This window comes from Equus quagga, chromosome 1, assembly GCF_021613505.1.
Source record: "Equus quagga isolate Etosha38 chromosome 1, UCLA_HA_Equagga_1.0, whole genome shotgun sequence".
Taxonomy (NCBI): domain Eukaryota; kingdom Metazoa; phylum Chordata; class Mammalia; order Perissodactyla; family Equidae; genus Equus; species Equus quagga.
Window position 1 is genome coordinate 76,031,546 of NC_060267.1, and position 12,629 is coordinate 76,044,174.

At 52.3% G+C, this 12,629-nt stretch overlaps 1 protein-coding gene across 2 annotated transcripts in view; it reads left to right on the forward strand.

The window, feature by feature from the left end:
* Window positions 1–12,629, forward strand: part of RGS3 (regulator of G protein signaling 3) — a 117,800-nt gene that overhangs the window by 14,882 nt on the left and 90,289 nt on the right. Inside the window, exons 3-8 of one of the 2 annotated variants that reach the window (XM_046668459.1) lie at window positions 124–182; window positions 1,214–1,308; window positions 2,307–2,375; window positions 10,200–10,260; window positions 11,404–11,494; window positions 12,145–12,200. In XM_046668459.1, coding sequence (XP_046524415.1) covers window positions 124–182; window positions 1,214–1,308; window positions 2,307–2,375; window positions 10,200–10,260; window positions 11,404–11,494; window positions 12,145–12,200 — 431 coding nt within the window. Of the gene's footprint in view, window positions 1–123; window positions 183–1,112; window positions 1,309–2,306; window positions 2,376–10,199; window positions 10,261–11,403; window positions 11,495–12,144; window positions 12,201–12,629 lie in introns of both variants that reach the window. The other variant, XM_046668470.1, reaches the window with a different exon arrangement.

A 12,629-nucleotide genomic window follows, 5' to 3' on the forward strand; every position in this document is an offset into this window, starting at 1 on the left:
GTGCTTTCTGAGTGAGGGAGATGGTGGGACCTGAGAGGGGTTAATATCCAAGGGTTGTTATGCAGATTAAGGGCCTGGTAATGATCCTTCCCACCCACCCCAACATTTTAATTCTCTGTTTAGTCATAGAAGGCAAAGGCCTGGTGAGCAGAGAGCCTGGCATCTGTGATCCCTATGTGAAGGTATGTGGTGAGCTGGAGGTGGGAGTGGGTATGGGTGCGATGGGGGGTGGTGAGGGACCACGTCACTGGACTGAGTCCCAAGGTCCCAGCACAACTGTGGGCCTGGGGCCATTTGAGGTGGCAGCTGCTGCCTCATCATTTGGTCAGTAGGCATTTATTAGGATTAGGCCCATGAAGAGGCCCCAGGCTAGGATAGACCCCTTCCCTTAGCCTGGCTTGGTCCCTAGGGCTTCATGCAAGAGCTGGAATCTTATGGGTGATCTTGATCATCCACAGAGGTAGGCACAGTGGCCTGTGGATGGCAGAAATCCCTGGGCAGTCCCAGGCCTACTCATGAAAAGCAAAATCTTCACCCATCCCCTGCCAAAATCTAGAGGCAGGGTGGGCAGGTAGAGTGGGGGGAGTGTCTCTGAGGGCTGAGAGATCCATCTGAGTGGGGCCCTTGCAGTGAAGACAGAGGCCCCACGAGGCGGGGGCCTTACTTCCAGCCAGAGCCAAAGGCCAGGTGCCTCTCACAGTGTGGCATCCAGGATGCCAGGTGCAGGCCCCAGTGTACCCCTCTGCCTTCTTCCCGAAGCCCCCAGGCTGGTCAGAGGCCCCTGTGGGCAAGGTCAGGAGCAGGGCAGGAGCCTGAGGCACGAGGGTGCGAGCGTGGGTCGGGGACCTTGGCAGAGGCGGCCCTGGAGCCTCTTGTGAAGGGAGCCCTCAGCAGCTGCTGGGAACTTAGAAGAAAGGAGGCCTTGTGCTTTGAGAGAAACTTCTCCGCTTGGAGGAAGAGCAGAGATGGTCAAGTTGTACCCCATCTCTGGCTGGGCCTGTGGCTGCCTTCTTGGAACCCCCCCACTATGGTGCCCTGTGCCGCCACCCAGCCTGGGGCTCCCCATTCTTTCCCAGTGTCTGACTGAGGACTCCACTCTGTCCTCTGCTAAGGCTGCTTTGAAGGAGCCCCAGGGAAGCCTTTGTCTTGGCAATGGGCAGCGTCAGGTGATTCCATGGCCCCAAGAGCAGCTAACGCTTTTCTCCAATTCAAGATTTCTTTGATCCCCGAAGATAATCGAATACGCCGTCAGAAGACGCAGACCATTCCAGGCTGCAGAGACCCAGTCTTCCAGGAGCACTTCTTCTTGTAAGAGTCCGGGGCAGCTGAGCCCTTGAGGGGAGAGGGAAGGAGTGTTTATCTGGAAACAGACGTGCTTGCCAAATCTAGAACGAGATCTAAGCAGAAACGCAGTGACTTCTAAAGGATGGCTTTGTTTTCTCATCCACTTGTGTCCTTGCATCCCTGGCGCCTGGCCCAGCAGCGAGGTCCGCAGTGATAAGGGAGCACTTGGCTGGTTCTCAAAGCGACAGTGCCCAGCCTGAGGCTGGCAGCCCCTGTGGAGCAGGCGCTTTCCTACTGTGTCCGGGCCAAGCTGCCTGCTTCAGCAGGAGGAATTTTCCAAGCTGAAGGATGTTTTGGCTTCCCACCTGCCTCCTCCCTTTTCAAACTTGCTGAGCTCTCTGAGCCCCGGCTTCCTTATTTGTAGGATGGGGCTAATAATAAGGACCAGCCTCAGAGAGCTGAGGTGTAAATGAGACAGCATAACACAGAGGGTTAGCTATTATTGTTTTGTTGTTATTATTATTTCTTTCCCTCATCCCTGAACTCTGGGACCAATGGGAAGGTAATGGACATTTTGTATTTTCCTATTAGTGAAAGTTAATAATATTTTGGTTTTTTTTCTTAAGATTCAAGATAATTTTGCTTATTGTAGAAAAAGACAAAATCGAGATAAGCAAAAAGAAGAAAAAACACCGGCAGCCCTACTACTCATGGACACGCCTGGTTTTCTTTCTTTTTAGATCTCGAATTTGTGTGGGTGTGTATGTCTGTGTGTGTGTTTACAAAAATGGAACTGTTCTATATTGGGTGGTAACCTCCTTTTTGTCCTCAACAATGTAATGTAAACTCTTTTATGCGTGTAAATACTCACCTCCCACGCTATTTGTCCTCCAGTTTGTTTAACCAGCTCCTTATGGCTGGATGTTTAGGTTATTTCCAAATTTTGTAATTATGACGGACGCCGTGGGTCCGGCCTGGGGCTCAGCCTGAGTAACACTCTGACCGTCTGGCTTGCTTTGCAGCCCTGTCCAAGAGGAAGACGAACAGAAGCGCCTTCTGGTCACTGTGTGCAACGGGGCAGGTGACTCCAGGTGAGGGGAGCTGTTGAGCTCGTGGGTGGCAGCCAGGCGGCCAGCACACGGCAGGGGCTCAGTCAGTGCTTGCTGGGTAAATGTGTGGTAGTGGCAACACTGAATTTGAGAGGCTGCCACCCCGCCCCCCGAGGTCCCCGTGTCACTGAGGTGCGTTTGCTGAGTGCATTTGGTGGCCAGTCGGGGATGCCAACCAGCCTGCACGGGATCCTGCTTTCCTTTTAGGAGGGAACACCGGGCACGGCAGGGTGACAAATTACAGTAACAACACGTGCAGGCTCAGTTCCACAGGAATAGAAGCTCCGTGGAAAATGGGCCCATTTCAGGGCTGGCCTGGTGGTGTAGTGGTTAAGTTCACGCGATCTGCTTCCACGGCCCAGGATTTGCAGGTTCAGATCCTGGGCACGGACCTAGCACTGCTCGTCAAGCCATGATCTGGTGGCATCCCACATAAAATAGAGGAAGATTGGCACAGATGTTAGCTCAGGGCCAATCTTCCTCAGAACACAAACAACAACAAAACAAACAAACAAAAATGGGCTCATTTCTCTCTTAGTTACCACTCTACCCAGTGCCTAGCACGTAGATGTTAAGTGAATATTGGTTGAATGAATAAAAGAATGAAATAAGTAATAGGACAGTAAGAGGGAAGGGGGAGAGTTCATCGTGGGCTGACGTGATCAAGGAAGGCTTCGTACAAAAACGGGGATTTTGAACTTGGGGCCGAGATGAAGACTAAGACAAGGAGAGAAGGTTGGAAAGGGCGTTCCAGGCTGTGGCACAGCATGAGCAGAGGCAAGGAGGCAGGAATGTGTATGGGGGACTCAGGCTGCCACGAGGAGGCCGGTTTAGGAGGCGCAGAAGGGTTGTGTAGGAGAATTCAAAGAGGCTGATCTGGCAGGCAGCCTAGGACGTGGGAGGCCAGATGTGGTCATTAGTGATGGCGGCCAGTACAGAGCAGGGGAGGCATGCTGGGGAGGTGAGGGTGGGCCTTGGCTGCTGAGGAAGGGGGCTGAGGGCACTTGACTGATGGCCATGGCCGGCTGGCAGCAGCAGGAGCTCATTCGGCTGGTGCAGCCCAAGAGATCTGGGAGGGCCTGTGGCCAGTAACATTTGTCGAGCAATCATAGAACCAAGTGGTGACCGCAGAAGGGCCTAGGTGAGTGAAAAGCAGCTCAACTCACCAGCTTAGACCCAGAAAATATTTTTGGCTTCGGTGCTTTTTAGTACCCTCAATTTTATAGCTAATATGCTTTTTAAAGTTAAGCCTTATTCTACCTTCATAATGAAGGATTTCCTTTTTAATGGAGCATCCACTTTTTATCATGGGCTTTGGGTACTATAGACCTCATTCACTGAGCTGCCATTTCCTGGGTACCAATGTGGCAACTTGTTATAGGTGCTATGGACACCTGGGGTCCCTCAGAGACTATCTGGCTCTCCAGAGGATCACTGATAGAGACTTGAGGGTGTGGGTGAAGAGGAGGACATCACATTGATCACAAGAGCAACCATTTATTGCGTGTTGACCACAGGCCAGGGGTGAGCAGTCCATTATCTCATTTAGTTCTTAAAACACCTCTAAGAGGAGTATGTTTTTGTCTTAAGTTTTCAGAAGAGGAAACTGAAGCTAAGAAAGAGAGTCACTTGCCCAAAGGCACGCAGCCAGTGAACATAGAGCCAGGACGGGAGCCCAGGCAGTTAGACCCCAGAGTGGTCACTCTCTACACCATACAGTGCTGCCTCCTGGTGGAAAAGAACAGAAGAACCAGCGGAGTGCAGAGGGCAGGGCAGGCATGGGGAGGGACCTGCAGACTCTTCGGCATTGCTGGAGGGTCAAGTGCAAAGTAGGGGCTGAGATAAGATGAAGAGCTTGGGGTAAGACAGCTCGGATGATCCTGTAGGTTGTCTCTGGAGTGCGGGTTTTCTCCTAAGGGCCAATGGTTCTCAGTCCTGGGTGGGCATCAAAGTCACCTGGGATGCTTGTGAGGCACGCAGGTTCCCAGGTGCCACATCAGATTGGGTCAATCTGGATCTTCATGGGCAGGGCCTGGGAATCTGCATTTACACAAGTCCTCGGGGTGAACCTCATGGAGCCGGCTTGGTGTTTGGGAATCTGGCAATGGGGAGATACTGGAGAGTGTGGAGCAGGGGAATGACAGATGGGTATTCCAGATCTGTCATTCGGGCAGGTCTCTGGAAGGTCAGGGAGGAACTAGGAGATGCTCGTGGTCCGTGAGAGAGATGGTTTAGGGATAGAGAAGAGAGAACCAGTCCCAGGACATCTTTAGGAGGTTAATCAATAGTACTTAGTGGTGATTGGGTTGTGGGCGCAGTGGGAGAAGTCCAGATAACTCTTGGGGAGTGCGTGGGGTTCCCAGCTAAGCCAGAGTGTACGGGACGGAAGGGGAACCAGCTTTGGACACGGTGAGGTGGAGGTGCCTGGAGAGCAGCTGGTGACAGCTGTGTGGGAGGGTTGCCTTCGCTGACCTGGAGCTCAGGAGAGAGAGAGGGATGTGGGAGCCCTGACCACCGAGGAGGAAATTCTGCGCAGGGGAGACCTGCTCAGGAAGACAGTGAAGGCCAAGGACCAAGGGTCAGGATACCGTCTTTGGAGAGATGGACACAGGGAGGGAGAGCCCTGAAGGGGACAGAGGAGGAGTGTCAGAGAGACAGGAGGACGTGTGGTGAGCCCACGGGTGGAGGCGAGGAGTGGAGCAGGTGCTACGGGGCAGAGGCCAAGCTGGGGGAGCTGCTGTTCCCTCCACCACCCTCCGCCCTCCCCGGAGACCAGGCGAGCCGGGCCGGGCAGAGGGCTGCTGGAGAAGCCGCCAGCGAGGCAGCTCCGGGGTTTTGGAAAGGAGAGTGAGGCTGGGGAAAGTGAGTCAGCACCAGCCAGGCAGCGTGACAGAGGCAGTGTCTCCACTTGTTGCCTATTTTGGGAAAGTGAGAGTCCTTATTAAACAAAACACAGTGGAACTCGTGGTCACAGTCCTGACCCAAAGCTCGAGAGGGACAGAGCGGCCTCACACAGACCTGCTTTGGGAACAGATGACCCTGCCCACGCTGACAGCGCCACAGAGACGCGCTCAGCCGACGGGAGGCGTAGTTTTGGTCGGTCCCTGAACGAGGAGGCCTCTGAGCCGGAGGAGGCAGATGGAGCCATGGCAGGAAACTTCTGCTCTGCCGGACGCGCTCAAATCAAATTGTGCTTCTCTGAAGGACGGACATTCAACTTAGCAACGTGAAGGACAATTACGGAAGGAAGGAAACAAACCTTTATTGAACTCGTCTCTGTGCCAACCACCTTACATACATTATCTCATTTAATCCTCACAACAACCCCAGAGGTAGGAATTATTATTATCCCTCTCTGAGCGACACTGAGGCTTATGAAGGCTAAAGAACTTGCCTGAGGTTATTTAACAGCTCGTATTTATTAAGCACTTACTGTGTGTGGACATCAATCTCAGCACATTCCATGCACTATCTAATTTAATCCTCACCACACTATACAAGGTAGATATTATTATTGTTGCTGTTTTACAGGTGACGAAACAGAAGCACAGAGAGGTTAAGTAACTTGCCCGAGGTCACACAGCTAGGATTTGGTGAAAACCAGATGCAAATCCAGGCAGTCTGGCACCAAATCTGTGCACCCGTAACCACATTATGGTACACTTGGCTGGCTCACACAGGTGATAATGACTCCAAAGCCATACGCTTTCTGCGTCACTATATTTGTTTGTCAGGCCTCGGACTGCTTCCCATAGCATTTATCATGTAGTTTTATATAAATCATCCGGCTGAGTATGTGGCAGTTGCATTTTGAAGGTGATGGAAGATAAAAGAGAAGCATGTGTTTCACGAGTTCTCCGGATCCTTCCCCTGATGGCTGTGACCTTGTATTAGAGAAACAAGATGGTTCTGGAAGGGCTGGACGACTTCAGCTCGTCCTGGTGATCACAGTGGGAGCGGAGGAGAGCTGCAGCGCAGTGGATTGTGGCTTAGCTCCCAGTCACTCTGAGGCCGTGGGTGAGTCCCTTCCCCACTCTGTGCCTCAGTTTCCTTGTCTGTAAAATGCAGTGTTCTTTGAGAGTTCTTTCAGCTTTCAGGTTCTATGAGTTTTTAGACATTTTCAAACATATACAAAGGTAGAAAATATCATGTAATAAACCCTCATATACTCAGCCTAGATAATTCATCAATTATCAATATGTGGTCAATCTTATTTCATTGATGCCCCTGCCCCACTTTCCCCTCCTCCAGTGGATTATTTTAGAGCAAATTCCAGACATCATCTCATCTCATCTATAATATTCTCATCTATAATATATCTCTGAAAGATAGCTTTAAAAAACCAACTACAATGCCCTTATCATGCTTAAAAATTAATCGTACCTCAATATCATTGACTGTGGAACTGAGCTATTTAAAAACTTTTTTAGATGATATAGTGTAATCCAGGTTGAAGCTTCTAGTATCAATCACAGTGTTTTCAGGACTTGTGGCCAGAGAACAATCTTAGAGAGAATTGTAATGTTACACGCGAAGTTAGAAAAAAAAAGAAACACACTCACATATGTTTGAAGAACATAATCTTTTATGCTAATGGTTCCTACCTGTATGGAGAGTCTGCTTGCCATGTGTCACCTACTGTGCTGGGCACCCTAAGTGTCCTCTCTAATCTCTTTCATAAACAGAACCTCAGTGCCAAGTGTAGTGCCATAGTGTTAGAAAGCTTGTGGTCAGAGATGGGGACTGAGCCTAAGGAAAGAAAAAAGGAATGGAAAAATATGTCCTCAACTGAAGCCATCAAATTAAGAATAAACTGAGATTAGATGGTGTAATCCTGTAACAGAAATAGTTTAAGGCCCCCGAGACAGAGAACTAAAGCGCATTCCCTCAAAATAATGCATTTTCCTGTGGCAGTGGGTCTCGTAACCCTATACTCAAAAGGAGGCTGAGCCAAGTGCTATTTCGCATGAGTGTTCCATGACGCCTTACCTCTGAGCCTTTGTACTGGCTGTTCCCACTGCCTGAAATGCTCTTCCTCCCATTCTCTCTGGCTTAACTCTTTAGGCCTTCTTCGAGCATCTCAGCCCTAAACTGCCTCTTGCTTCCCCGAGCTTTCAGCATTTGTTGCCTGCCCTGTTCATCTGTCAGTCTTGCCCTGTCTGGTGACATCTCTTGTATTGCTGTCTTGAGCTGCTATTTAAATTCCCACGTGCCTGTCTGTTTCCTTAATGCTGCGGCTCCTTGCCCAGTGCCTGCCGGCCACGGGCATGATGGATTCATCCGTTTATCAAGCCTTCAATGAGTGCCCCAGGCCCTGAGCTCAGGGTTCGGCACTCAGAAGTAACCAAGACTTGACCCCTGGAACTTTCTGCCTAGAGAAATTTCAGACAGTCTCTGAGGTGAGCACTGGTTCCCGAGTTTGTAAGCTGACCGGTATATTGTCATGTACTCAGGGTGCATCTAAAAGAAGTCTTTCTTCCTCTAAAGATTTTTCAAAAGCAGGCTTAGGAAGTAGCTAATCGAAGAACACTTAGAGAGAGGTTCCTGCTTGTAGACGTTAATTGTGACGATTTACTCTGCCTGAATTATCATGAAATCATCGGAGGCCCGTTAGCAGGAAGCAAAGCTCGCGGGAGGCTATAAAACATTTAGCATTCTCTAAGCACCAGGGAATGAGAGCTCCACTTACTCAGGAGCAGGGAGAGGCAACCTTTGTTAGAGCTGAAGCATCCTGCCTGGAGACTTAGAGTTACAGCCATACCCGGGGTGAAAGAAAACCGCAGAGCCAGGCGGGGTGGGCACCTGGATCCCAGCTGGGTTGACAAACAAAGTCAAATCGGTGGTGAGGACTTGGGCACAGTCTTGACAAGGCTTTCCTGGAATGGCGGCTCAGATCAGTGGCTGCCGCTTGTGGTAGTCACTGCCCCTCCCTTAGTGCTGACTTGGCCACTTCCCAGTGGGGAGGAGCATTTGTTTTCGATGATGGGCTGGAAAGGTGGATGTGGAAGGGTCGCTTTACTGGGGTGACCATACTGTTCTCTCTGGGTAGATTATTAATATGGCCTTCTGTGATGGGAGGGGGCAGTGGTTGGAGCCCAGGCTACAGGAAGTGGGGACAGGGAGAGAGAGCCGGCCGGAGCAGCAGAGTGAGAGTAGCTGGGGAGGCACGGCCAGGTGCGCCAGTTCTGAGGGTCCTGCATCCCGCCCCTCACTTGGGTTGGCTGCCTGCGAGAAGCCAGTCTTGCTTTGCTTAAGACTGTCAGGTGGTAAACTGCCACTCTCACTGGAGCATCCAAACAAGATGTATTTGTAGACCCCTTCTAGACCACTGCTCCTTGACTGGGGCAGGCATGGGCGGGTGCCCTGCGGGACTCCTCGACAGCTTTCTCCAGACATGCATGCCTGGACCCCGTCTTGGACCTACTGGGTCTGGATCCCTGGGAGTGGGCTCTAGGGCACAGGACTTGGACATGCTCTTCAGGGGCTTCTGTGTGCACCCCGGCCTGGAGCCACTGGCCTCGCTCAGGGCCCCCTAGACCAAGTTGCAGGGAGGCACATCTCTGGGGAGTCGAGTACCCATGCAGTCTTTGCCTTTGATGTTGTGCCTTCTGCAGAATGAACCAAATCCCTCATCTCTGTGGGTCCCTGAGAAATTAAAGTCCACCATCAGGGTTATGCTCCAGTCTAAATACCACGTTGTTTCTTATTAATAGCTATTAAACCATCCTCCGAAGGGGTCTTAGTTGGGGATGCGCTGAGAGAGAAGAGAACAGAAAAAGCAAAAACGCAACTCTAGTGTTAAGATAAAGACGTGATAGAGCAGAAGTACTTTCAAATACATTTATACCATTTTATATTACAAAAGTAGTTCTCGTTCCCTGTGAAAATTTGAAAACATGGAAAACCCAAAGACGAAAACAAAAACGCCTCTAATCCCACCTACCAGATACAACTGTTGTTCCTATTTTCATATTAACAATGAAGTTGTGTCTTTCACGTTAACAACCGTTAACATTTTTGTGGGCATCTTTCTCATTAAACCACAGATTTGTAAACTCCCTTTTCTCTCACAGTAGTGAGATTACTTTTTGCATCTCATTAACATTAATCTATGCCGTCATTATTGAAAGCTGCCAGGTATCAATGAGTCTCTGAATGTTGGGCGTTGACTCGATGATGGATAGGAAATTTTGTGATTCAGGAATTTTGAATCACTCTTAGCCAAGAAGCACCCAACTGAACTCAGGCTGTTGCCACAGGGTGACATACACGAGGTCTGGCAGTGACTCATGCCACTTGCTCAGCTGGCAGCCAGGTCAGGTCGGTCTCAGTGATTTTTGTGTTGGTTTGGACCTTGATCTGAAACTGTCTGAGAACCCCCCAGGTCCTGCCCGAACCCCAGACAAAGCTTCTTGAGCTTGAGGTCCCATAACTTTTCTCCTCGGCTGAGCATCACCAACAGATGTGGGAGCTGAAATTCCCTGTGGGGACCAGCTCTTCAGATCTACCTAGCACCAGAACAGTTAAAACCTGCGAGGTAGCTCAGAGCTTCTGTGGTTGGTGGAGGGCGTGCCCATGAGACACTACTACTGACTTGGCCTGTGACCTCAGGAAGGGGACCAACTCTGAGCCTCAGTTTTTTCCTCTGTGAAATGGAGAGAAGTTGGAAGGATCTTGTCCTAGGTCACAGAGTTGGAAGGATCAAATGAGATGACGCAGTGCATCCAGCCATGTCACACTTGATGGTCGACCTCCCGGTGTGGTCCAGTGACGAGGTGCCGACTCAAACCTCTGTTGTTCTTCCAGACAGAGTAGACTCATTGGCTGCATGAGCTTCGGGGTAAAGTCCCTCCTGACTCCGGACAAGGTGGGTCCTACAGAAGGTTCCGGCAGGGCCATCCCACTAGGCCAGGGCTGGGACAGGCAGGGGCCTTTGTCTGGAAGCCCTTGGGCAGGACTTCTGCCTGTGAGATGATGCCCACTGAGACAGATGCCCTGTGACCTGCATAACAACACTGTGTTCTTGTCACCTCTGTGACCAAGGGTTTGAGTCCCCATCTTGGTTCATTCCTGTCAGAGAGCAGTTGGTAGGCCCCAAGTCCTCCCAGGAGGCTCTGGGTCTGGTGTCTGTCATTGAGGACACTGGCAGGTCCCTTGGAGCTCAGAGCACTCCTGGGCCGGCCCTGGAGGAGGAGGGCCAGCTGCTTCTCCTGGTCTGCTCCAGGAGTCCTCTCGACGTTGTCCACCAGGCTCATGTTTCTGGGCCTTGCAGGTGCTCAGGGATGAAGCGAGCATCCTCTATGGGGCTTTCCCTCAGGCTGGGCGAGGACTCTGGGATCTAGAGGCCCCTCCCTCTGGGTAGCTGGTGCCTTATCCATCTCTACCCAGCGCTGCACCCCCAAACTGGAGGCTATGGAGCAGGGGAGGGACATGCTCCTTTTACACATCCCTGGAGATGTCCTGGTGGCCGGCTGCATGGAGTTGCCAGGCCATAGAGATACCTTTTATCCTGCATGTGGGTCCCAAATACCTTGTCTTGACTGCAGCCTCGGCTTCATTCCCTCTTGGGAGATGTTCCCCACTGGGGACTGCTCAGGAGCCTCAGGATGCCTACTTTTTGGCCTCTCTAACCCTCCCTCACTCCCTCCCTTTGTTCTGTCAACAAATTTATTGGGCTCCTGCTGTATACCAGGTGCAGTGCTGGGTTTATCACAGAGTCTGCGCACAGCCTAGTGGGGGAGGCAGGCATGCCAGTAGCTGGTTGTCCTCTGGGGACGGGAGGCTGCAGGAATGAGAGGGGAGGACCAGCTCTGCCGGAGCATCAGGGAGGGCTTCCTGGAGGTGCAGGCATGGCAGCTCCCTTTGGGGCAGGGAGGCTCGTGTGTCTGTCTCCGCAGAGAGGCTGTTCCTGAGGGAGGCTTGCCAGCTGCTGCTTTTTGAGGGGGGTTGGTGGTGGCCTGACCTGTGCCCTCTGCCTCCTCTGAGCATGTCACACCTTCTCTTGTGACAGGAGATCAGCGGCTGGTACTACCTTCTTGGGGAGGACCTGGGCAGGACCAAGCACCTGAAGGTGGCCCGGCGGCGACTGCGGCCCCTGAGAGGTGCATGCACACCAGCTTCAGCTTCTGCCCGGACATGCTGCTCTGCACCCCCCCACCTCCCCCACCAATGGCTTCCCACCAGCCACGCTTCCTGCGTAGTATTATCGCCCCTGTGTTTTGTGGCACCTGTCACCTTAGGCTGCAATCAGGCCAAGGGTCCAGGGACTTCTCACATGCACCTGCTAGAATGCAGGCTGCAGGCAGCCTCTTGCTCACAACACTTTTAAGTGGCTGGACTTTCCTTGGAGAGGGTTGACCCCACGTGGTTCAGCTCCCCCCACCCCTAGCTCATGGAGGGCTGGGCTTCAGGAGCTTCCTGCTGGGCCCCTCCGAGGCTCCGTGGTCTCAGGATCCCCCCAGGCTGCCCTGCTGACCTTGGGGCGCCCACCTCTGTGGACAGGGTGTGTGGGCCCTGCCGCAAGTCCTGAGGCTTGGATTTCGCATCCCCGTCTGCTCTGTCCTCCTCGCCCTCAGGCCTGATTCCTGAGCCCCTGCCTGACCCGAGCTTGGGCATCCCCACATCCCGGAGGCCAGGAGTGACCTGGGCAGCCACATGGGCCTGGCACCCTGGCCTTGTCCTCTGGGTGGTCTGTGGAACAGACCGTTACATGCCAGCAGAAACCTTCTGACTCTGCTCTGTCACCTTTCAGATCCACTGCTGCGAATGCCAGGAGGTGGGCACGCTGAGAACGGGGAGAAACTCAAGGTAGGTGAGGACAAGCCTGGGCAGGACAGAGCGGACCTGCGCTCTGCTCTGGCTCTGAGCAGCTCCTGGTCAGCCCCTCGGCCCAGGAGACCCCTCAACAGGGCAGCATTTCGTGCCTGCAACTCAGGTTCCCTTGGCACTTGGAAACTCATCAAGTTGTGCGTTTTTAAGGGATTATTTCTCGTGCTTTTTCCGGTTACTCATGCTCAGGCAGGTGTGGGGAGAGAGCCAGGCTCTGGCCCCTGGAAATGGAAGAGTCTGGGTCTTGCTGACTTTCAGTCTCTGGAAGCCGAGTCCTCCCTTTCTCACAGGCCTCCATGGACCCTTGCTTCCCCTGGCACTGTGTCCGAATTACCTGCTCGGGTGAGGCCTGTGTGGTGCCAGGGAGCACCCATGAATCTGAACCCGAGACCGATGGGTTCTCACTCC